The sequence below is a fragment of the Callospermophilus lateralis genome, chromosome 11, assembly GCF_048772815.1.
Source record: "Callospermophilus lateralis isolate mCalLat2 chromosome 11, mCalLat2.hap1, whole genome shotgun sequence".
Lineage (NCBI taxonomy): Eukaryota > Metazoa > Chordata > Mammalia > Rodentia > Sciuridae > Callospermophilus > Callospermophilus lateralis.
In genome coordinates, this window is record NC_135315.1 from 3,461,642 (window position 1) to 3,486,087 (window position 24,446).

Below are 24,446 nucleotides of genomic sequence, written 5' to 3' on the forward strand. Positions count from 1 at the left end.
AGAATGGCTCGCCACAGTTTGGCACACACAGACAAGCAAGTGCCCTTGGAGGTGGGGTGCCTGGGGGCTGCCCTCCACCCCCACCTGAGTTTCCCCAGACCAGTAGCCGCTGTGGACAGAGCTAGCCGCCCCACCCAGGGCTCTTACGGCGCCCAAACACAGGATATCCCAGAGACACTGGGGACACCAGGATGGGATGATGCAGAACTGAAGGGCTCTGTGGCGCCAAGGGTCTCTCAAAGCCTGCCAGCTAGGGGCAGAGACAGCCTGAGTCTGACCTGTGCCACACGGTTGACAGAGGGTGGCAGGGTCAGGCACCCGCAGCCAGAGGCCCAGGCACCCAGGCATGGGTGGCGGACCATCCCAGGGGTGCTTCTGATGGGGCAGCCTGGAGGAGTTGGGGTGAGGGCAGACAGGGGACGGAGCAGGAGACCTTGGAGCTGAGAGCGTGGTGGGGTCCAGGCTGCCAGTCTAAAGTCCTAGGGACCTAGGGGACGGTGGCCCTGCAGGGGCACTGCTAGGAGGGAGAAGCCTGTCTGTCTGGGGAGTTGGCGCCACCTGGCTGCTAGAGGGAGCTCCCACTGTCCCAGCTGACCAGTGGGGTCCACAGTGCCGGCCAAAGTGTTGGGCTCAGGTACAGCCGGGGACCAACACAGTCACTGAGAAGCAGACCCAAGACGGGTGCCCCAAAGCTGAGACACGCACCCTGGGGCCCCCATACCCACCTGGGGCCCAGGTGGAGCTTCACACCCGAGGACAGACTGAGGACTGGCCCGTGGACTCAGGACAGACACACTCCAGGCAGTGCCTCGGTGGCTGTAGGAAATGCTCCTGGAGGAAGCCTCTCTCCACTGGGAGGCCGTGACACTGCAGGACACCAGAAGAGACAGAAAACAAAACCTGGTTCACGAACACACACGCACCACCTTGGGACTCACTAGTCACGTGATCCAAGCGTTCTCTTTTTGCATACCACTTGAGTTGGATCTGTCACTTAAAACTGAAAAGATCCAGTCCAGCACAGGCCTCCTGAGCTCTGCTCCAGGCTCCAGGGGTAGACGGCTTTCCACTCCCCACTCTGCTTCTTCCCACCACCGGGCCCTGGCACATGCTGGGTGGTTGCCTGGAGAGCTGCTTCTCTTGCTCTCTGTCTGCCTGCCATCAGCTCTCCTCCCAACGGTCATTTCTCAGGGGCATTCCCTGACCTCCTCCGCATCACACCTTAGAGCAAGGGTCAGAACCAGCAGGTGTTGTTTCTGTGCTTCTTTGATGGAAGTCTGTCCCTGCACCTGGACAGCACACCACATGTGGGCCCTGCCTTTGTCCCGGGTCCACCCTAGCACAGGGCACACAGCGAGGGCTGAGTGGGATGGAACAAGGGAATCGACGGGCGAGTCATCCGGGTCCTTGGGGCAGAAACCACACTGGCAAGTCTCCCAAGAGACCAGTCCCCAGCCGTGGGAGCTGGGCGCCACTGCCCCACCCACAGCTGCTTCCAAGGCAGTGGGGGACATCTGTCAGAACCGCGGGGCGGGCAGGAGGCTCACCCCCGGCCTCCCCCGCCCGCTTTCAGACGGAACTGGAAGACCAGACGGACCTCATCGAGATGCGGGAGGAGCTGTCCGGCCTGGTCATCAACGCCATGAAGGAGGCGGAGGAGTACCAGGACTCCATGGAGAGGTACTCCTACCTCTGGACGGACGACCTGCAGGAGTTCATGCGGAACTTCCTCATCTTCGGGCACGTGCCCACGGCGGAGGAGCTGGACACTCGGACGGACATCACCATGCCCAAGACGCCGCCGGCCCTGACGCAGTTCCAGGAGCAGGTGTGCCCAGGCCCCCAGGCCCCCAGTCCAGGACGCCAGCGCTTGGTGTGAAGCCTGGGGTCACCCTGGAAGACACGGTCTTGCTGTCGTTCAGGTCTGCGGAGGCCCTAGATCAGGGGACAGTCACCACCAAGAGGGGAGTGTGCAGAGGAGGGGTGGGCGTGCCACGCAGGCCCCAGACCCCAAGCCCCAGGCCCCAGGGCAGGTCAGGAGGTGGGGGAGCATGGGTCACGTGGGCAGAAGCCCTGGTGCAGTCTGTGGGAAGGACCCGGCAGTCGGCAGGCCCAGGGCTGGCCAGCATCTTCCCCCCACAGGCCCAGGGCTGGCCAGCATCGTTCCCCCACAGGCAGGCCCAGGGCTGGCCAGCATCATCCCCCCACAGGCAGGCCCAGGGGTGGCCAGCATCTTCCCCCCAACAGGCCCAGGACTGGCCAGCATCGTTCCCCCACAGGCAGGCCCAGGGCTGGCCAGCATTATCCCCCCCCCCACAGGCCCAGGGCTGGCCAGCATCATCCCCCCACAGACAGGCCCAGGGCTGGCCAGCATCATCCCCCCACAGACAGGCCCAGGGCTGGCCAACATCATCCCCCCTCAGGCAGGCCCAGGGGTGGCCATCATAGTCCCCCCACAGGCCCAGGGCTGGCCAGCATCAGCCCCCACAGGCAGACCCAGGGCTGGCCAGCATCGTCGCCCCCACAGGCCCAGGGCTGGCCAGCATCGTCCCCCACAGGCAGACCCAGGACTGGCCAGCATTATCCCCCCACAGTCAGGCCCAGGGCTGGCCAGCATCAGCCCCCACAGGCAGACCCAGGGCTGGCCAGCATCGTCCCCCCCCCCACAGGCCCAGGGCTGGCCAGCATCATCCCCCCACAGGCAGACCCAGGGCTGGCCAACATCATCCCCCCTCAGGCAGGCCCAGGGGTGGCCATCATAGTCCCCCCACAGGCCCAGGGCTGGCCAGCATCAGCCCCCACAGGCAGACCCAGGGCTGGCCAGCATCGTCCCCCCCACAGGCCCAGGGCTGGCCAGCATCGTCCCCCACAGGCAGACCCAGGGCTGGCCAGCATCGTCCCCCCCACAGGCCCAGGGCTGGCCAGCATGATCCCCGCACAGGCTCAGGGCTTCGGTGGCTGTCTTGAGTGGGCTGGGGCCTCCCTGGGGTGCTGAGGGCAGGGGACAGTGTGCCTGTGTAGTGTTGGGGATCAACCCAGGCCTCACCAGGGCAGGGGCACCCATCCCAAGAGCCAGGCCCTGGGAGAGCCCGGGAATGGCTGCCTGCAGCCCAGCGCCCTCCTGTGTGGGGAGCACGCGAGGCCCCAGAGGTCAGAGCACCAAGAGGCACAAGGTCAGGGACGTGCCCAGCAAGGAGCCCCTCCCCGTGCCATCCCAAGGCACAGCGAGGAGACAGCCTGTGAGCAAGTGCCTCCTGGCCCTCAGGGGGTTGCAGCTGTGTGGTTAGAGAGCCCCAAGGGGGACCCGGGGTCCCTCGGAGCCGGTCACCACCTCTGCAGCTCCCGGCCCTTCCTGCTCCTGGTGTATCTGATTCTGTCCCCGACAGGCCACCCCCTTCTCGGGGTGAACGTGGGGCTAGAAGGCCCCCTGGGGAGAAAACACCTTGTCACCAGGGTCCCCCGTGAGCACACCAGCCGGGCAGCTGCCCTCTGCAGCCCGACCAGGAGGCAGCGGTCTCCCAAGGTCAAGGGCAGCCAGCATCTTGACGGCCGGCGGCTGGTTTTCCAGATCGACTCCTACGAGAAGCTGTACGAGGAGGTGTCCAAGTGCGAGAGCGCCAAGGTGTTCCACGGCTGGCTGCAGTGCGACTGCCGCCCCTTCAAACAGGCCCTGCTCAACACCATCAAGCGCTGGAGCCTCATGTTCAAGCGGTACCTGAGCGACTACGTCATCAACAGGTGGGCAGGCGCCCGGCCCGCCCTCCGCTGCCCGCCCCCGTGGGGAGGCTGGGAAGGAAGCCAGGACATCCCGGGGGCCCTGAGCCACCCAGCAAGGGCAGGTTCCTGCAGATGGTGTCCCCGCTATCAACCCCTGTTTATGGAGCACTATAGTGTCCTCGTCAGACGCCAGGGAAGCCCTGGGGCCCAGAGCCCAGCAGACGCCCAGGAACTGAACTACAGGCAGCAGTCGGGCTGTGACGGGCACGCTGCCCAGAGAGGGCGTCCCTCAGCCAGCCCGCCCAGGTGGCCAGCAAAGGCCCCCGAGCTGTGGCCTCCAGCTGGGACTCCCACATCAGCTCCAGCTACTTTGGCAGGGCCTGGGTGACATCAGGGGACCAAAGGGGTCCAGCAGCCCTCCTTCTCCAGGCAGGGCCTGGCGTGGCAGCCAGGTCCCCTCACCACTGTCCCCTCCTCTGGAGGGCCTCCAGTCCCTGTCCAGTGTGGTGCCCCGGAGCTGGGGGCCTGTCACCGAGGTCCCCTTGGTCCCTCAGCCTCACGGACCTGGAAGCCTTCATGAAGGTGTCCCAGTTGGGCTTGAAGAAGCCGCTCAAGGAGGGGGACTACGACGGGCTGGTGGAGGTGATGGGGCACCTGATGAAGGTCAAGGAGAGGCAGGCGGCCACCGACAGCATGTTCGAGCCCCTGAAGCAGACCATCGAGCTGCTCAGGACCTACGGGGAGGAGCTGCCCGAGGAGGCCCACCTGAAGCTGCAGGTAGGCGCCCTGTGCCCTCGCGGCGCCCGCCTCAGTGGAGACAGCGTCCCAGAGCCCCAGGCAGGGGCTCTCAGACCCCTGGGGAAAGAGGAGGCTTCCTGGAGGTCAGGGCCTCTGGGGCAACCTCCAGGGTCCAAGGGGTCCCATCTGAAGGTCTTGTTGGGCTGAAAGTGTCCTCGTGTCCCACACCTTCTCCTGACGCTGGGTCCACCATCAAGGAGGTGGAGGGAGACTGAGGTCACAGAGGACCCCTGGAGAGGAGGTGGTCAGGGAGCGGGGAGAAGCTGCCCTCACACAGCACTTTACAGCCAATGGAGTGGTGGTCAGCTGTCAGCATCAAAGAAGGTGTGGGCGGCCTGGGCCAGGGGCTGGCACTGCCCAGCCTCCTCAGAGGGCACTAAGGACACCAGCCTTCCCAGACCGCCTGTGTCGCCTCCTCTCTCTCTTCTCTATGTCCCGGCCACCAGGCACCAACTCTGCCGTGCCGAGGCCTGCTCCCAGGAGCCACAGGGGAAGGACCCTGTGGCCCCGTGGGGTTGGTGGCCAGGGCCACCCTGTGCTGCTGAGAGCCTGCCATGGGCCTGTCAGGTGGGGACCACAAGTGGTGCTCTGCATCACGTCCTAGGCCCTCCGGGACCTTGTGAACGGGAGCACTTGGTCAGCCCCGCGGGGCTCCTAGGCCACACGTGGGGCCACTGGATGTGAGGGCGGTGCCTGAGCCCCTGCTGCAGCAGACCCCAAGTTGGTCCACCTGGGGAAGCAGGGCGGCCCTCCGTTTGTAGGGAGACTTCACAGGCCAGGAATCTGCTTGCTTCCTTTAAAACCTTTTGTGGTTATAAGGGCAGCGTTTGCCCAGGACAGAGAACAGCCGTCCTGGAGGGGTGGGGTCCTGAAGGAGGCAGCTTCCTGGTGCCAGGCGGCAGGTGACAGGGGATGGGTAAGGCCTACCTTGATGGTGGCGGTCACCCAGATTGCCACCTGAGGCAAGACTGCAGAGGACCACACACCCCAAACACGCACGCTCACACACGCGCGTGTGCGTGTGATTCAGATAGGAAAGGGCAGGGGAGGGGAGGCTCCAACACCCGGGCAGCAGAGTGCACGGCCCAGCGCCCTGGCTCGCCATTGCCAAGGGTGTCCACGGGGCCACTTATGCAGCTTCTCATGAGTCTGCGATCATTTCACAACAGCAAGTTTAGAAAAAAGAAAAAGGAACAGACCCCCCTGCCCTCGCCCCGCAGGAGCTGCCCGAGCAGTGGGCCAACACCAAGAAGCTGGCCATCCAGGTGAAGCAGAACGTGGCTCCCCTGCAGGCCAACGAGGTCAGCATCCTGCGGCGCAAGTGCCAGCAATTCGAGGTATGGTGACGGGGTCAGGGCCGCGCGGGGGTGGGGGCAGAGTGGCTGTGGCCCCTCGGGGATGCCAGGCTGGGGTGGGCCTGGGCCAGCGCGTCTGCACCGCTCTCCTGCAGATCAAGCAGCAGGAGTTCAGGGAGAAGTTCCGGAGAGAGGCCCCCTTCTCCTTCAGCAGCCCCGAGCCCTACAAGGCCCTCAACAAGGTAGGTCACGGGGAGCCGGCTGCCACCTGGACCAGCCCCGGCCCTCCTCAACCTGGCACTCCTGCACGTCCAGAAAGAGCCTCAGCGGGGTCTGCCTCGGGGCTATGCACGCGTGTGTGTATGCATGTGCATGAGTGTGCATGGGTGTACGTGTGTGTATGCGTGTGCATGTATGTGTACATGTATGTAGGAGTGTGCACGTGAGGACGAGTGTGCAGGTGTACATGAGTGTAGGTGTGTGCGTGTGTACACGATTGTGCATACATGTACATGTGGACATGCAAACTCGAGCGGGCCCCCCACAGGCCTCCACGCTGGGTGGCAGTGCCTACAGCTGTTCTTCAGGCCTGTGCCCCAGGCCACCTCACAGACCTGCTGTCCCTCAGCCTGGCATCACCTTGCTGGTCCCCGTGTCTGTCCCATGCTGGGCCTCGTCACCTGGGCCTAACATCCTTGACCATCCATCCCTGACCCCTTCCTCGCTCTGGCCCACCATGTCCAGCCAGATGCCAGGATTCCTACATGTCCCCACTGCATTCCCACTGCCCAAGTCCATGGTCAGTGTCCACTATAGAAGTTCACAGGTCCCTGGCGCTGGCTGCCCACTCAGACTGGGGCTCTGTGGGCAAGAGCAGGTCAGGTGCACAGGGCCTGGGGTGCCCATGAGCAGAGCAGCAACCCTGCCAGTCCCTCTGCTCCCAGCCTGGTGCCCAGGGCCCAGACGGCCGCTTCGCTCAGTAGCAGCTCCAGCTACACAGACACGAACACCAAGATGTCTAGTGGTCACCTCGCCTCCCCTGCCCTGCTCTTCTGCTGCCCAGCTCTGCCCCTCCTCCTGGCGTCTGCTCACACTCTTTCCCTCCGATCCCCAGAGTGGTCCATCTGCAGGGCCCAGGCGGAACTCACTGGAGAGATCTGGGGGAGGGGGCACTGACAGCCATGTGATCAAAGCCACGGCCTCCAGTGAGTGACAGGGCAGGCTGGGCCCTGACATGCATGTGCCAGGAAGGCTGTGCAGGTGGTATGCCCACGTTCAGGAACCAGCTTTGTCCCTACCTGTCCCATGAAGCTGTGCACCGTGCAGATGTGTGGCGGACACACACACGCGCGCGAGCACACACACACACACACATGATCGTCCCTCAGTACCCAGGGGGATGGGTTCCAGGGCCTGTGGATGACAGATTCAACAAGGCCAAGTCCCTCGTAGGAACCTGCAGTGTACACACCCCCGTAAGTCACCTCTAGACTAGTGATCAACCAGATGCGTTGTAAATGCCTTCAAATAGTCGTCACACTGCAGTAGTTAGAGAACTGACCAGGAAAAAGTAAGTCTGGACACGGTCAGTGCATGTCCAGGTTCTCTCTCTTTTTTCCAAATATCTTCAGTCTGCACTTGGTTGAATCCCGGGGTGAAAACCTGCGGGCGTGGAGGCTGGCGAAGACAGTCGGCACTTGGTGCCAGGTCTGGAGCAGTCTTTCTCCTCCCTGGCCTATCAGGACCTTGCCAGCCAGCATCAGTGCGTCGTTTTTAGTAAGATAAAAACACAGTATGGGAAGTCAGAGGGGAACCTCTGAAGAGTCCAGGCACCTGCACGGACGGCCTAATGCCTGGGCCAGACCTGCCCAAGTGGCCCCTTCCCCGCACTCCAGAGCAAGGGCCAGGGCTCACAGCGGAGCACAGTGTCTGCTGGGGCCCTGAGTGGAGCGCTGTCCTGGAGGACACTGGAGGACAGTGTCAGGACACGGTGGAGGAGAGTGGCAGGAGAGGGGGCTGGCACCGGCCTGGGTGGCCCCTGACAGCCCCGCCGGCCCCTCCCTCCCCAGCAACAAAAGAGCATCGCGGCCATGGAGGACATCATGGAGGCGCTGTGCAAATCCGGGAGTCTGTTTGAGGTCACTGTCCCTGACTACAAGCCGCTCAAAGCCTGCCACAAGGAGGTCCGCCTGCTGAAGGAGCTCTGGGACATGATCGTCATGGTGAGTGGCAGAGGAGGCAGGCCCAGGGACACCAAGGGGGGGCTTCACGTGGGGCTGCCCGGCTCCAAGGGGCTGCTCTGGGGCCTCGGGTGGCAAGAGGGCGGCAGCTGGTCTCCGGGTCCCTGGGTCAAATTGTCCTCCAGGGCACCCTGCTGCTTATGGGTGAGGCATCCTCTGGCCTCCTTCTATGCTGTGCCTCCTCCCGCCACCTCCTCCTCCCCCTCCTCCCCCCTCCTCTTCCCCCTCCCCCTTTCCTCCTCCCCCTTCCCCCTTCTCCTCCCCCCTTCCCCCTCCCTCCCTCCTCCTCCTCCCCCTCCTCCTCCTCCTCCTCTTTCTCCTCCTCCTCCCCCTCCTCCTCCTCTTCCCCCTCCTCCCCCTCCTCCCCCGTTCCTCTTCCCCCTCCCCCTCCCCCTTTCCTCCTCCCCCCTCCCCTTCTCCTCCCCCCTTCCCCCTCCCTCCTCCTCCTCTTCCCCCTCCCCCTCCTCCTCCCCCCTCCCCCTTCTCCTCCCCCTTCCCCCTCCCTCCCTCCTCCTCCCCCTCCTCCTCCTCCTCCCCCTCCTCCTCCTCCTCCTCTTTCTCCTCCTCCTCCCCCTCCTCCTCCTCTTCCCCCTCCTCCTTCCTCCTCCCCCTCCCCCTTCTCCTCCCCCCTTCCCCCTCCCTCCCTCCTCCCTCCCTCCTCCTCCTCTCATTCTCCCTCACGTCTCACCTCTTTTTAAAAGTTGTAAAGGTAAGGAACACTGCATGTCTTGGTTTATTCAAGCTGCAGCAGCCACACACCAGGTAGAATGCTGTGCTCATGCACAACAGTCAGTTCTTCCTGTTCAGAGGCTGGAAAGTCCAAGGTCGGGGCAGATTCAGTGTCTGATGAGGGTGGCTTCCTGGCTCACAGATGGCACACTGTCACTGTGCCTGGCACGTCTCTCAGGAGTCCTTTATCAGGGCACTCATCCACCCAGGAGGGCTCCACCCTGTGGTGAATTAGCCCACCCACCATGGCCTTGGGGTGAACACTTGAACCTGGGGTTGGGGGGCGGCGGGACATAGGCATCCTGATCCTAGCACACTGGGTCTATTGGAAAGACCTGAGACTTCCACCTGCGTTTCTGCCACTAACGACCATGGCCCTCCCATGCGCTCACTTGCCATCTCTGTTGTCTCCGCAATGAACTGCCATCCGTTTTCCCACTTTCCAATTGGACCTTTTTGTCCTTGTCTTTTACTGTTGAGTTCTGAGAGTTTTTGTTTATTCTAGAAACTGGCCGTGGGTCCGATGTGTGGTTTGCAAAGATTCCTCTCCGTCCTGAGCTCACCTTTTAACTGTGACAAAACCTATTTCATCAGCCTTTCCTTTCCTGGATCGTGCCTTCGGTGATCAATGGGTTGATTCGAGGCTCCATCCCAAAGACGTTCTCCCGTGACTTCTTCCAAGAAGTTGTCTGTCTTACACTTGAAGCTCCAGGTGTAGGTGGACCCTCACAGACTGGCGTACGGACGTGTTGGTGCCCCAGGACTGTTGGTGAAAGGCTGTGGGTCCTCCCTCCCCTGAGCTGGCTGGCTCCTCTGTCGTGACTCAGCTGGGTGATTGGAGTGGGACTGTTGATGGGGTCTCTGTTCTGTGGCGCTCATCTTCATGCCTGTTCCTCGGCAGAACCACCCAGGGTTGATTACTGTACCCGTCCAGTCCTCCCACTTGACTTTCTCTGCCCAGGCTGTTTAATATTCTAGGAAACTTTGAAATCAGTCTGCTGTGCCGAGCCTTCCCATCCCTGAGCATTGCATGTCTCTCCATTTATTTGGCTCCTGTTTGATTTCTTTACTCTGTGTTTTGACACAGAGACCCTCTACACGCCTTACCTCAGTGTTCATGTTCTCTTTGAAGGGATTGTGAATGGCACTGTGTGCCAAGTGTCTGCTCCCTCTTCTTTGATCTGGCCCTATGCGAATGGGATGAAGTTTTGTGTTTGTTTTCACCTTGGGAACTTACTGAACTCACTTTGCAGTTCCAGGGGTTTTGATAGATTCCTCAGGGATTTTCTACATCGACAGTAATGTCGTCTGCACCTAGGGACAGTTTGGTTTTCTTTTCCAATTTTCACGTCTTCCTATTTCTTTTTCTTGCCTTTTTGTGGCGTCTGGAACTTCCTGTGCTGTGTTGCAGAAGAGTCATGGGTTCAAACGTTCTTCCATAATTCCCAGCCTTAGGGAAAGCACGGTACTATCACGTGTGGCCTTAGCTGTGATTCTTAAGTCATGGAAGTTCTTCTCGGTCCCTGTATTTTCAGTGTTCATCATGAATAGGTCCTGGATCCGTCCAAATGTGCTTTCTGGGTCAATTCATGAGCTTGTAGGACTTTTCTCCTACAGTCTATCTATAGCCAGGCGAGTGCTTCATCTCTAGGTGTCTGTCCCCAGACGTGCCTCAGTCCTCCTAACAGCGTGGTTCCCTGAACTCCCTTACCCCTCTGTGCTCGAGAGGCCACTCCGCCACACAGGAGCGGCGGTGGCATGGGGACTTCTTCCCTACTTGGTTGTATGCTATGTCCTGCGTCCTCAGCCTTCCTGGAGCTCCCCGTATTAAACTCCAGTAAAGTCCACCACCCTTTTTCTCAACACCCCGCCCTTCCGCGGAGAAGCTGCCCGTCTGCTCTCTGGGTCTCACACCACAGAGCAGCCAGGGAAGTGGCCTGCCCTCTCCTGCCATGGGAACCCATCTCAGCGACCTCCGCAGGGCTGCTCCATCTTGGGAGAACTGGGGAAACGGGCAACTTGTTAAAAACCATAAACAGCCTTTTTCATGTGATGCCAGGGAAGTGGGGATTTAGAGCGGCTGGGGAGGGGTGGTATTTGGGGGGAAAGAGGCCATGCAGGAGCCTGGAAACCCGCCACGGGAGCAGGTCCAAGCGGGGTCTCCTGTGACAGCTCTGTGGGCTGATGGGCAGCAGGAAGGCCGCGGTGAGGCAAGACTCAGCAGGTGAGGGAGTCGGCCCAGCTGGAGGCCTCTTAGCCTCCGCGTGTTCTCCGCGTGTGTATACGCGTACACGCGCGTGGGCTTCCGCCATTCTCTTTCCTCTTTGCTCAGCTGTTTTCACAAGTATTGGCGCTCTCCTCTCATCCTTCTGATGAGCTTTAGAATCAGTCACCTAACCCTCCGCTCCTCCGACAGGCGGCTGGACAGGAGATGGGTCAACTCTGCGAATCCCCCAGGGAGACCCCTCTCCTGCCCTGCCTCTTCCTTTCTTTCATTTTTGACAAACACCACAGTCGATGGTCGCAGGCGCCTCCATTCTCATCATGCAGGCCGGCATACCTCGCACACAGAGGAGGGTCCTTGGAGTCAGGGACTTTGTGGCCATCAGGCCTAAAGAGAGGGTGCGAATCCAGGCCCCTTGACCCTCCTTCACCACTAAGTGACCTCAAGCCTCTTCCTCCCTCGTGAGCCGCTGCTGCCAGCGAGAAAGGGACACTGCCCTGTCCCATCATGAAGCCCTCCAGCCCAGGGGGAGAGCAAGGGGGCGCTCTCCAGGAGATGACTGTGAATATTAACGGTCAGACTAGTTCTCCAGAGATAATGAGCCACAGGATGCAGCGCTAGCCTGAACCCGCTGGGAAGGCCGTGACTCCTGGGTGGAGGAGGGCTGGCACTGGGTGCCTTCAGGGCAAGCATCTTGCAGACAGTCCCAGTTTGGCCTTCAAGGAACATGGATGCGGGGCAAGCCGGACCTTCCCGCCTCAGGCACCCGTGTCAGCAATCTCTAATTCCACTGACTAGCGGTTTCCAGCTTCATAGCCAACTTCAACCCACCCCAAGTTTCAGAAGGCAGGGTTCATAATCTTCTGTTAACACTCTTGGTAGGGCTTTCTTCAGGTGGTTTTATTTATTTTGTTTCGTATTGTCAAGAATGAACTTTCTTCTAAGATATTTTCATCAGTCAGTATAGGCTAGGTTACTGTGCAATAACAAACAGCCCTACCAATCCCTATGTATCAAACAACAAAAGTACATTTCTCATTCATGTGAACTCCACACCCTCATTCCAAGCAGCTGTCCCTGGGGCAGCTGTCTGTCAAGGGCCAGCTGGCTCCGCATTCCAGGCTGTGAATCAATGGTGCACTTTGGTGATTGCCAAGGCAGGCACAGAACGCCAAGCCAAGTATGGCCAATTAAGACCTTCTGCCTTGAAGTTCAGGACGGCTCACATTTCCTGGCCAAGGCAAGTTACATGGTCCTTCTCAGAACTCTGGTTTTAGTTCTAAGCTTTCCTTACTGGAGGCTGGGGACGCAGCTCTGTGGCAGATGCAGGGCCCTTGGTTCGATCCCCAACGCTGAAAGACAGAAAAAAAAAGAAAAAAAAATCTTTGCTGGAATTTGCTCCTTAAGAGCAAGTGCAGGGAGGTGACGGAGGTGCCTCCTGGGCGTCCCTCGAGAGAGGAGCTGAAGCCAGGCCCCCATTGCAGGTGAACACCTGCATTGACGACTGGAAGACCACCAAGTGGAAAGACATCAACGTGGAGCAGATGGACATTGACTGCAAGAAGTTTGCCAAGGACATAAGGTCTCTGGACAAGGAGATGAAAACCTGGGATGCCTTCGTGGGGCTGGACAACACTGTGAAAAACACCATCACGTCCCTGCGCGCTGTGAGCGAGCTGCAGAACCCCGCCATCCGCGATCGCCACTGGCAGCAGCTCATGCAGGCCACCCAGGTACCACTGTCGCCATGGGGTGGAGGGACGGCCCCTGGCAGCTGGCCTGAGCTGCTTGGCTAAGGGGTTGGGGACTGATGCTGCCGAGGTCAGCTGTGGGGAGGGCAGCGTCCTGCAGTCCTGGGGACCCTGCACTCAGCTCTCTGCTCTCAGCATCTTGAAAGTCAGTGGTTTTCCAACAGCGAGCTCCTCGGGTCTGTTCTGCACTGGGCCCTGCAAGTTTTGCAGCCATCCTCGCGGTAGGATGCGTGTCCTCAGGGCTCGGGGAGCAGGTGAACAGCTCCCTTAGGGTCTCCAGGATCCTCGCACCCACAAAGACCCTGTTTCCAGACAAGGTCACACTCGGAGTCCTAGGTGCACTCTGCTGTCACATGCTTCCGCGCGGAAAGAAGGCGGGGCTTGGAGCCTCGAGGGGCAGAGGGGCTGAGCAAAGCGTGTCCGAGGGCGAGACCCCTGGGCGGAGCACGGCTGCTTTTCCCTAGGTGAAGTTCGAGATGTCGGAAGAGACGACCCTGGCCGACCTCCTGCAGCTGAACCTGCACAGTTATGAGGACGAGGTCCGCAACATCGTGGACAAGGCCGTGAAGGAGTCCGGCATGGAGAAGGTGGGCAGCCACTGCCGCAGCGCCGGTTCTGCCTGGCACCCTGCGCTGACCCGCTCACGCCAGCTCCAGAGGCCTCAGCAGCGCGGGGAGTCCAGGAGCCCTCTCTCACCCGGTCATGACAGAAATGTCGTAAAATCCCCGTGTGCAGTGGCGTGGGCAGGAGGCAGGGAGGGCCCTCCACCTGGGCATTCATCTCCTGCTCTTAAGGAGCACAGGGAAGGTCAGCGTGACCTTGCGCCCCCTGCTTGAACGTGGTTTTGAATCAACATCACCCAGTGCCAGAGGGGCGTCCCTTGGATGTGGGGTCCTCATACTCACCATGGGTGGCCTCTTGTGCCCAGCCTCCCTCACTCAGCCTCAGGTCCACCTCCTCCTTCCCACCTAAGGCAGAGTGACACCCAGGTGCGAACAGCCACATTGCCTCTGTCCCTTCACCGTGGCAGGAGGGGGCCTCGGGGTGCTCCCTCCTCATGGCGACTGTGAATGGCTTGACCACAAACGCCTGGCCTCATGCCGTGGCCTGGGAACCACGAGTCCACGTGCCACACGCTCAGTGCCCTTTGTCCTGTTCCCCTGAAAGGTGCTGAGAGCCCTGGACAGCACGTGGACCACCATGGAATTCGAGCATGAGCCGCACCCGCGCACGGGCACCATGATGCTCAAGGCGGACGAGGTGCTGGTGGAGACGCTGGAGGACAACCAGGTGCAGCTGCAGAACCTGATGATGTCCAAGTACCTGTCCCACTTCCTCAAGGAGGTGACCAGCTGGCAGCAGAAGCTGTCCACGGCAGACTCGGTCATCTCCATCTGGTTTGAGGTCCAAAGGACCTGGAGCCACCTGGAGAGCATCTTCATAGGCTCGGAAGACATCCGGGCCCAGCTCCCAGAGGACTCCAGCCGCTTTGACGACATCGACAAGGAATTCAAGGTGAGCCCAGCCTGCCCGCTCCAGGGCATCCCCAGGAGCGGCCACCTGGGCCACGCGGGGCCTCCTAACACCTTGGCTGGTCCCTGCTCCTCCCAGGCCTTGATGGAGGACGCAGTGAAGACTCCCAATGTGGTGGAAGCCACCAACAAGCCAGGTCTCTACGATAAACTCGAGGCACTGAAGAAGAGGTGGGTCCCCAGGCGGCCAGACCAGGGGCACTGGTGGCAGAGGCTCCGGTCGGGATGGTGCAGGGGCACGGGTTGTGAGCACCTTCACCGGGGGAGCCCACGGCCCTGCGATGGGGTGGTGCCCTCCTGTCTGGGCAGGCCGAGGTGGGCCGGCAGGGAAGTGAGAACCACAGGCTGCACGGCTCCAGGATGGGTCCAGCTGCCGTGGCATGGGCTGGTGGGACCCCACGAGTCGCGCTCACCAGCCTCGTCCCCGCCCCGCTCCTCTAGCTTGGCCATGTGTGAGAAGGCGTTGGCAGAATACTTGGAGACGAAAAGGCTGGCTTTCCCGCGGTTCTACTTTGTCTCCTCGGCCGACCTGCTGGACATCCTCTCCAACGGCAATGACCCCGTGGAGGTAGGCAGTGCCTGGAGGGGGCCTGGACTCCACCGTCCAGGGGCACAATGTCTGGGAGCCCCTGGGCGGTACTCACCTGTGTGGCTTTGGGCAAGTTGATCTGCCTCGGGGCCTCCTTCGCCTGTTCTGCAAAGTGGGTGACGCCAGTGGCCTAGGATACCTGCTCACCGGCCATCGTCACCGCCCTAATAACCACCCTGGGAGCCAGGAAGAAGGTCTCCCAGGGCTCTGAGAGAGAGAGGGGCGTTAACTAGGCAAAAGAAAAGTGACCACACTTGACCGCAGCCCTGAAGTTTGGGGACACACACAGGGGGCCTACTGCGCCACCCGGCTTATCATCCTCCCTGGCAGCTGTTTTCATAGGGTTCCTCCAGGTGGCCATGCCACGGCTAGTTAGCCTTGACCAGGATGGGGGAGTGTGCCCAAGGAAGGGGAGGAGGGAAAGAAGGAGGAAGGAGGGAGGGAGGGGGAGGGAGGGAGGGAGGGAGGGAGGGAGAGGGGAGGGAGGGGGAGGGGAGGCAGGGAGGGAGGGAGGGAGAGGGTAGGGGAGAAGGGATGGGAGGGAGGAAGAGAGGGAGAGGGGAGGGAGGGAAGAAGAGAGGGGAGGGGAGGAAGGAAGAGAGGGGGAGGGGAAGAAGGAAGAGAGGGGGAGGGGAGGAAGGAAGAGAGGGGGAGGGGAGGGAGGGAGAGGGGAGGGAGGGAGGAAGAGAGGGGAGGGGAGGAAGGAAGAGAGGGGGAGGGGAGGGAGGGAGAGGGGAGGGAGGGAGGAAGAGAGGGGAGGGGAGGAAGGAAGAGAGGGGGAGGGGAGGGAGGGAGAGAGGGGGAGGGGAGGGAGGGAGGGGGAGGAAGGGGGGAGGGGGGAGGGAGGAAGGGGGGAGGGGGGAGGGAGGGGAAGGGGTAGAGACCTTAAAACTGCCCCAGGAGAGTCTGGGCCTGGGGCACTGCCCCTCCGCTGACCAGTCTAGGTCCCCTCCGCCCCAGGTGAGCCGCCACCTGTCCAAGCTCTTCGACAGCCTGTGTAAGCTCAAGTTCCGACTGGGTGCTGACGAGAAGCCCCTGAAAGTGGGCCTAGGGATGTACAGCAAGGAGGACGAGTATGTGGACTTTGACCAGGAGAGTGACCTCTCGGGGCAGGTGAGTGACAGCTTCCAAGGCGGGACCTGGCTGCAGTGTGGCAGCAGGCCCCGCCTCACCTGGAGGAGGGACGCCCTGCCCCTCTCCTGCCCCTCTCCTGCCCCCCTGGGAAAATGCTGGGGGCTCCTGAGAGTTCCCAGCGCAGCCTTTCCCACCACCATGAGGAGAGCCGTGAGGAGAGAGGCTGCTCAATGTCACGGGACCCTGCTGAAGGGGACACGGCATCGGAATCGCAGGTTCACACGCCTGCCAAGGGGACTGGCTGCACTGTTTGGGGGACCTGAGCAACCTGGGGTCGTCCTCCTCTCCCACCCACGCGCTGGCTGGTCCCTTCCCCAGGCTCCCTGCCAGCTGCCCATCAGAATCAGAGAGCACTGTGACACGGGCCTAGGAAAACGCAGGGGCACATCAGACCAGGGGGAGAGGACCAAATGAGGTACCCAGGCCCCTGTGCAGGACACTGTCCTGAGAGACACAGGAGTGCTGGGCGGGGCAGGGCGGGGCAGAGATCCCCCAATCAGAGCAGGTTCCCGACCCCACAGGCACTTACTCCCCACAAGGACCTGACCATTACTGACCACTCAACCAGAAAGCCTGCCCCATGATCCCCTTGGGCACTCTTCCCGCAGCAGCAGTTGGGTGAAGGGTTATTTTGTGCTTTCTCTGTTCCGATTTTCTGGTGCTGAAATGGAATCCAGGGCCTCAGGCCTGCGGAGCACCCCCATTGAGCTGCACCCTCAGCCACAGCATTTACCTTTCAAAATACAAATAAGACTTGCTAAAGGCCTTGTGGACGGCATGTCCTGTGGCCCGTCCCTCCCGCCCCCACATCCCTTGGCAGCAGGCAGCAGCACCAAGGCAGAGCCCCTAGGCTGGCGGGGGACCTCAGCTCCGCTCAGCCCCTGAGCAAGCTTCGCCTCGCTGTCTGCCTGTTCTCTGACTTAGAAACAGTCCGCGTGCCCTCGGTGCCAGTGCAGCGGGCTTGCCAGGGTCAGAGTCTGCCGGGCTGCCAGCCAGGGGTTGAGGTGGGCAGTTTTGTGCTCCGTAGCCTCCTTGACATTTCCACCCCAGGACGAGGAGGAGCACAGATGGCCCTTTCTTTTTGCTTTCCTTGGGTGTGTAACCTGGGCTTCATGTGTGTGAGTCAAATGTGTACCATGAGCTCTGTCCCCAGCTGTTTCCACTTCGAGGCAGGTTCTCACTCAGTTGCTGAGGCTGGCCTTAAACTTGGAGTCCTCCTTCCTCAGCCTCCTGAGCCGCTGGGTCTAGAGGCACAGGACACTGCACCAGCTGCTTTTTGGCTTTGTTTTTCTTTTTCTTTACACCAAATCAAATCCTTGGAACTGATGTGCTCAAGGCTCTGTGAGGTCAGTGTGGCTTCTGTCCCCAGGTGGAGGTCTGGCTGAATCGAGTGCTGGACAGAATGTGTGCCACCCTTCGACACGAAATTCCAGAAGCCGTGGTGACCTACGAGGAGAAGCCGAGGGAGCAGTGGATCTTCGATTACCCCGCCCAGGTCTGGGCCCAGCAGGGTGCCCTGTGCCTGTGCCTAAGGGCTGGGTTTCTGAGGCACTGAGCCCCTGGGCTGATGGCGGCTCCTGGGGAGAGAGCCAGCAGGGGGTGGCGTGGTTCCTGATGAACTGCAGGCTCCAGCGCTCACCGGGGCCACTACGCCCCTCTGCTTCCAGATTGCGCTGACCTGCACCCAGATCTGGTGGACCACCGAGGTGGGCCTGGCGTTCTCGAGGCTGGAGGAGGGCTATGAAAACGCCATCAAAGACTACAACAAGAAGCAGGTGGGCCAGGCTCCGCCCCCAGGGCCACTGTCCCCCAAGGTCACACACAGGGGTCAGAGTGGCCAGCTCCCAGGGTCCCACCTCCGAAGTGCAGGACCCAGTAGCTCCTCTGGAAATCGCCAGATGCTACCGCAGACTTTTTTTTTAAAAATATTTTGGGGGCTGGGGATGTGGCTCAAGCGGTAGCAAGCTGGCCTGGCATGCGTGCGGCCCGGGTTCGATCCTCAGCACCACATACAAACAAAGATGTTGTATCCGCTGAAACTAAAAAATAAATATTAAAAAATTCTCTCTCTCTCTCTCTCTCTCTCTCTCTCTCTAACTCTCTCTCTTTAAAAAAATAGATAAATAAAATAAAAATAAAAATATTTTTAGTTCTAGATGGACGCAATGATATCTTTATTTTGTTTACTTATATTCACATGGTGCTGGGGAAGGAACCCAGGGCCTCGCACGTGCGAGGTGAGCGCTCTGCCACTGAGCCCCAGTCCCAGCCCACAACTTTTTTTTTTTTTTAAGATTCTTGGTTAGATACTTAGAAACTACAGATGATTTTTAAAATAAAATACAGGGAATTTACCCACAGTCCCATGTCACAGCGATACAACTGTCCACGTTTTCTCACGGCCTCCTCCTGTTCTGGGTTGCATACAGTGGTATTTATACGCAAAAAATATACACACTAGCGGGGCTGGGTGGCCCTGCCTACAGCTGGTGGGCACCACGTGGGTCTCAGGGAAGGTGCCGGTCCCCCTGCAGATCAGCCAGCTGAACGCGCTCATCACGCTGCTCATCGGGAGCCTCAGCGCCGGCGACAGGATGAAGATCATGACCATCTGCACCATTGACGTGCACGCCCGGGACGTGGTGGCCAAGATGATCGTCGCCAAGGCAAGCTCAGCCGTGCCCTGGGCGGCCCAGCGCCTTCCTGGGGTGTCCTTGCTGCCCAGCCCTCTCGGAGACTCACCCAGCCCGCTCGCTCGCCAGCAGCACAAGTGCCGACCGGAGCCGGAGCCGGCCGGGGCAGCGAGGGCAAGGGTGGCTGGGTCTGGAGGGGAGATGGCCGGGAGGGTCCGACCGAGGGCTGGCTCCCTGCAGGTGGAGAGCTCCCAGGCCTTCACGTGGCAATCGCAGCTCCGCCACCGCTGGGATGAGGAGAAGAAACACTGCTTCGCCAACATCTGCGACGCCCAGATCCAGTATTCCTACGAGTACCTGGGCAACACGCCGCGGCTGGTCATCACCCCCCTCACAGACAGGTGAGGGCCCGCGGCCACCACCCTGCCCCACGGCCACTCGTCTGCTCCCCACTGCTGGGCTTGACTCAGGCAGACCCACCAGCTGCCAGGTGCCCGACTGTGGCTCTGCACCCTTGGTGTGTGGCTTTGGGGGAGTCACCTGGCCTCTCTGAGGGCCTGCAAGGTGGGTGCTGTGTTCCGTGAGTCCTTGTGAGTTGGTCGAGGATCGAGTACCTCGCAAACTCACTGGGACCAGAAGCTGCTTGGTGTCCGCGGGGCACGGCACTCCCCAGATCTGCAGGAAGGCCTGGCACCTCGGCTCCACGAGGTCCTTCCCGTCCACTCCCTTTCATCCCCCGGGGGCTGAGCAGGTGCTGCTGTCACTCAGCTGGCTGAAACCACACGCCAGGGGAGGCAGGACAGCAGGCTCACCCAAGGAGAGGATGGGGTCTTCGGCAGGTGCTACATCACGCTGACACAGTCTCTGCATCTGATCATGGGCGGAGCCCCCGCGGGCCCTGCAGGCACTGGCAAGACAGAAACGACCAAGGACCTGGGCCGAGCACTGGGCACCATGGTGTACGTCTTCAACTGCTCCGAGCAGATGGACTACAAGGTGGGCAGCCGTGGCCACAGGTGCCCAACTAGGGCCGAGGAAGGGCTCCAGGTCCCAGCGGCCCCCCAGGCAGCTCTGAAGGTCCCAGCAGCTGTGAGGACCTGGGAGGAGGCTCCTAGGGGCCCCGGGGGCCCTGTGTGCTACAGCGTCCCCTGTGTGGCCTGTTGGAAGAGGCTCCCGGAGCTGACAAACCCAATATCCTGCCCCTGTCCCCAGAGGCAGCCTTAGCAGAGGTTAGAGGCTGCCAGAGGAGCAGCCCATTCTTGGTGTGCAGTGCAGGATGCTGGGTGGAAGCAGGGGCCAGCTGGGGAGGACCATAGGTCATGGAGACTGCAGGGTCTCATCAGAGCCCAAAGGGCCAAACAGGAGAGGGGGGCCTCAGTTTTTGCCCAGCCACAGCAGCCTCTTGCAAGAGGAGGTGGGCGGTGGTCAGGACTCCCCTGCCCAATTGTGTCTGAGCCCCACCTCTGGGAGTCCCTATCCAGAGACTGAGGAGGGGTCCACTGGCCCTGCTGACCATCAAGGTGGTCATCAGCCTCCCAGGTTCTAGAGAAGTGAAATTGAAAGTCAAGTGCCCCAGGAGGAGAATCCCATGGGTGAGTGTCCCCAAGAGTCACCCTGATGATCCAGCTGGGCCAGAGTGACCCAGAGGTCCAGAGAAGTCCTGGGAGTGCTGGGGCCCTGCTCCGCCTCAGAGGGACCCCTCCTTGCGTACAGTGAAGGAAGCTCAGGACCAGGGGCAACGCAGAGCAGAATCCCAGTCGGTGGTACTTCTGGGGAGGGACGCAGGAAGCCGCCCTCTCTGGGGGCCGGGGTGCAGGATGTCCCTGCGGCTCCCAGCCCTCTGCCCGTGAGCCTGTTGTGGGGAGTGGCCTTCCAGAGGCCCCAGGCTGAGCCTGGCCCTGTGTGGTGGTGGCGGGGCCTGCAGCCCTGCCCTCTGCCTCTTGCTGCCCTCTAGTCCTGTGGGAACATCTACAAGGGCCTGGCCCAGACCGGAGCCTGGGGCTGCTTCGATGAGTTCAACCGGATCTCGGTGGAAGTCCTGTCCGTGATCGCTGTGCAGGTAGGCCCTGCCCCAGCTCTGCTCAGGTGGGTAGCTGGCCACTCTGCCAGCTGGGCCTCTCAGCCGCCAGAGGGACCCTCCTGCCGATGTGCAGCCCTCGGGGCGGGTGTGGCAAGATGCCCAAGGCCACCCTGGGCCCCAGACCCACAGCCTGCCTAGGCGTGCGGAGGTGGACACAGTAAACAGACCTGGCCTAGAGGACCAAGGACATGCAGGGGCCTTCACTCGGGGGTACTGGAAGAGGAAGCTGCCAGGAATCTAGGTTCACAGCTCTTAACTGGCCGGTGATTCTGCACTCGGGCAGCAGTTGAGATCAGAGCGGTCCCTGTCCCGCCTGCCACATGGGCAGGTTATACCCAGAGAAAAGGAAGGGAGGTGGAGACGCTGCATTGGTCACAGCTGGCACCTGTCTTGTTTGAACAGTTGGACAGTGACTGACTGAGACTCTGCTTCCTGTCACGGGAGTAGGTCACCATGGTCACGCATCATGTTAAGGGTCACTGCTCTCTGTACCTATGCAGGGAGACACCTTTGAGCCAAACTGAAAATGCACATGGAGGCAGCCGTGGGCCAACAGCTCAACCTAACGGGAGAGGAACAAAGGGTTTCGTGCAGTAATGGATTAGGGAGCTGGGCTTTGAAGGGTGCACAGGAGTTTCTTAGTTAGACAAGTGTGCTGAGAGCCTATCAGGGAAGGAGGAGTAGGGAGGGAGGGAGGGAGGAATGTGCCAGGTGTTTTGGGAATGCCCCGGGAAAGCACAGGATGGAAGTGCAGAGCCTGAGGCAGAAAGCAGGGTCCTCGGATCAGGGCGACGCCAGAGACCAGAACTTCTGGCCGGTGAAATGAAGCCGGGCCAAGGACCAGGAACACACAGGCGAGCTTCGATGGGGGTTCACTCCAGGAGGCAGCCCAGGATGGGAGGCCAGGCTGCTCCCTCAATGGGGAGGGCCAGCCTTTCCCGGGTGGCTGGGTGGCTGGGTGGCTGGGGTCTGGGGGATGGTCCTGGGCCTCAGGGGTCTCCGGAGGGCGTGACTGCAGGTTTGGGGCAGTGATGGGGACCTCTAGCTCTCTCCAGGCGTCTGGACGAGGACATTGCGCTCTTCCCTTGGTGTCCTTGGCGCTGAGGGACGAGGCGGGTTGGGAGAACCCAGGGCGATGGCCACATCACGAGACTGTAAACTGGCCCTCCTTAAGTGGGGTGCGTGCCTGCGCAGAGCCGAGCGGGAAGGCAGAGGAGCCGCCTCGCCCGCCTGAGAACCTGGGTGGGTGGTCAGGCGGGGTGGTGGAGGCGCTCGTCAGCAGGGCTGGCCCCTCGAAGGCCCCCCGCACAAGGGGACTCGGCTCCTGCCATGTTTGTGGCTCTTTAGTGTCTAACAGTCTTGAGTGAAGGCCGCGGGAGTGCGTCTGCCTTGGTCCCTGGGGTGGCCCCAGCTGCCTGGGCCGGCTCCCAAGTGTGGAGGAAGGTTCCGGACCACAGACATTATAAACAGAAGCCCCAGTGATCCTGAGGCTGTGGATGCAAGAGCCACTGCGCCCTAGGAGGCCACCTGAGGCCAGCCCCAGCCCCAGGATCGACGCTGAGATTCCAAAAGGATGGGGAAGCAAGGAGGGCCAGGGCGCTGAGACCCCTCCCCACACCCCAGCACAAGAGGGCCGGGCCGCTCGGGGCTCGTACTCAGGGCAGTGGACCCCAGCTCTCTGCACAGGGGCCCTTTAAAGTCTTTGCACCCCGTCGAACGCAGGCAGAGGCTCCCTCCTCCCCGCTCCTGTGTCCACACTGACTTGCCCAAGCTCTGAGGCTGGAGGCCATCCGGCAGAGAACATGGGCAGCACAGACCTGACCCATGGCACGGTTGGCCACCTCCATGGGGACCCTCCCCTGGCCCCCGGGGCATTGAGCAGTGTTCCCGCCCCTCGCCCAAGTTGGCAGACAAACCCCAGAATATTTATGCAGAGTCTGATTGAGGTACTGAGTGTTTGGAGGCACAAACAGAAGCAGGGACAAGAACAGAGTGCCAGGAGGGGCTTGGTGCTGGGCGAGGTGTTCCCAGACCTGAGACCACTGTGCTGACCGCAGGGACGAAGCCCCAGTGCCCCTGGCAAAGGCTCTCTCTGCTCTGGGGTGAGCGAGGCTTCAGCCATGGGTGTTGGGTGCCCTCCAGTGGTGACTCAGAGGTTTGCAGCCACCTTCTCCAGTTTCTGCAAAAATCCAAACGCAGACCAGATCCCTGGAGTTCTGGATTTAACCTGGTAAACGGCAGCAGATGGTCTCAGAGGCTCTGTGACACAGAGGGGGTGGCCACTGAAGGACCTCCCAAGGGAACAGATTCAAGAAGGGCTGGGGCTGGAACAGAACTTGGCAAGGGCCAGGAGCAAGCTGCTGACCACAGCATCCTGGACGCCCCAGGGAGCTTTGCTGAGCCACAGGAGCTGCCTCAGGTCACATTCTGCATGACACTTCTCCAAGTGACAGGCAAATTAGGGCACTGCCATGCTGACGTGTCTGTGCACCAACCATTTAGGTAAAATGTGTCCAGGATGCAATTCGGGCCAAGAAAAAGACGTTTAACTTCCTGGGAGAGATGATAAGATTGATCCCCTCGGTCGGCATCTTCATCACCATGAACCCTGGGTACGCGGGACGCACAGAGCTGCCCGAGAACCTGAAGGCCCTGTTCAGGTGTGTGACCCTGGGGAAAGGTGAGCAGCGTCCCAGGGCTGAGGAGGCAGTGGAGGAGGAGCAGGGCTGAGCTGGGGCGAGGCGATGGGGACTGCAGGTCGGGGCCTGGCAGATGGGCAGTGGGAAAGGCCCTCCTCCAATGTGGGTCCTGCCGAGGCGGGAGGTCCCAGGGGAGATACCTGCCCATCTACGGGAGGAAGCCGGAGAGTGGGTGGTGAGGGCCTGGGGCATCGGGCGAGGGCAGAGGGCATGGCAGGGAGGAGAGGTGGGTAGGGTGGGGCTGGGATCTGCTCCTCACCAGAAGGTGGCCAGCGCAGTGGGCCGCCTGGAAGGGGAGGTGTGCTCTGCCAGGGGAAGGGGCAGGTGGGGCAGGAGTCGGGTGGGAGGAGAAGCCCAAAGCCCACGCCATCCCCCCAGGCCCTGCGCCATGGTGGTCCCCGACTTTGAGCTGATCTGTGAGATCATGCTGGTGGCCGAGGGCTTCCTGGAGGCCCGCCTGCTGGCCAGGAAGTTCATCACACTCTACACCCTGTGCAAAGAGCTGCTCTCCAAGCAGGTGTGTGCCCCGGGGTCCTGGGGCTCACCCACGGCCCCGGGAGGGTTCCACGTGTCCCAGGGCCACACTGGCCTCCATCCCCGCCCTGCCCCCCACACTGGCCCCAGAGCCACCCTGAGCCTGGCAGCACCCGCTGGCCACGTGGGGAGGCGCATTCTCAGCCGCCTGCCCCCACAGGATCACTACGACTGGGGCTTGCGAGCCATCAAGTCTGTGCTGGTGGTGGCCGGCTCCCTGAAGAGGGGGGACCCTGCCCGGGCAGAAGACCAGGTGCTCATGAGGGCGCTGAGGGACTTCAACATCCCCAAGATCGTGACCGACGACCTTCCCGTGTTCATGGGGCTGATCGGGGACCTCTTCCCGGCTCTGGACGTGCCTCGGAAGCGAGACCTGAACTTTGAGAAGGTAGGTAGGCCCTCCTGGGCACTCCTGTCCTGGAGAGCCGCCTGGACGGGCCCTTCTCCCTGCTGGACGCTGGCCAGCAGATCCCTGGCAAAGACAGCCCTGG

At 61.3% G+C, this 24,446-nt stretch overlaps 1 protein-coding gene across 1 annotated transcript in view; it reads left to right on the plus strand.

The window, feature by feature from the left end:
- Positions 1-24,446, plus strand: part of Dnah17 (dynein axonemal heavy chain 17) — a 104,502-nt gene that overhangs the window by 24,525 nt on the left and 55,531 nt on the right. Inside the window, exons 19-39 of the mRNA XM_076871592.2 lie at positions 1,574-1,828; positions 3,569-3,738; positions 4,272-4,494; positions 5,736-5,852; positions 5,966-6,052; positions 7,880-8,032; positions 12,488-12,736; positions 13,219-13,341; positions 13,922-14,269; positions 14,366-14,457; positions 14,728-14,854; positions 15,836-15,988; positions 17,379-17,504; positions 17,677-17,784; positions 18,544-18,675; positions 18,883-19,043; positions 19,482-19,638; positions 20,597-20,701; positions 23,225-23,382; positions 23,800-23,938; positions 24,116-24,343. Coding sequence (XP_076727707.2) covers positions 1,574-1,828; positions 3,569-3,738; positions 4,272-4,494; positions 5,736-5,852; positions 5,966-6,052; positions 7,880-8,032; positions 12,488-12,736; positions 13,219-13,341; positions 13,922-14,269; positions 14,366-14,457; positions 14,728-14,854; positions 15,836-15,988; positions 17,379-17,504; positions 17,677-17,784; positions 18,544-18,675; positions 18,883-19,043; positions 19,482-19,638; positions 20,597-20,701; positions 23,225-23,382; positions 23,800-23,938; positions 24,116-24,343 — 3,411 coding nt within the window. The remainder of the gene's footprint in view (positions 1-1,573; positions 1,829-3,568; positions 3,739-4,271; positions 4,495-5,735; positions 5,853-5,965; positions 6,053-7,879; positions 8,033-12,487; positions 12,737-13,218; positions 13,342-13,921; positions 14,270-14,365; positions 14,458-14,727; positions 14,855-15,835; positions 15,989-17,378; positions 17,505-17,676; positions 17,785-18,543; positions 18,676-18,882; positions 19,044-19,481; positions 19,639-20,596; positions 20,702-23,224; positions 23,383-23,799; positions 23,939-24,115; positions 24,344-24,446) is intronic.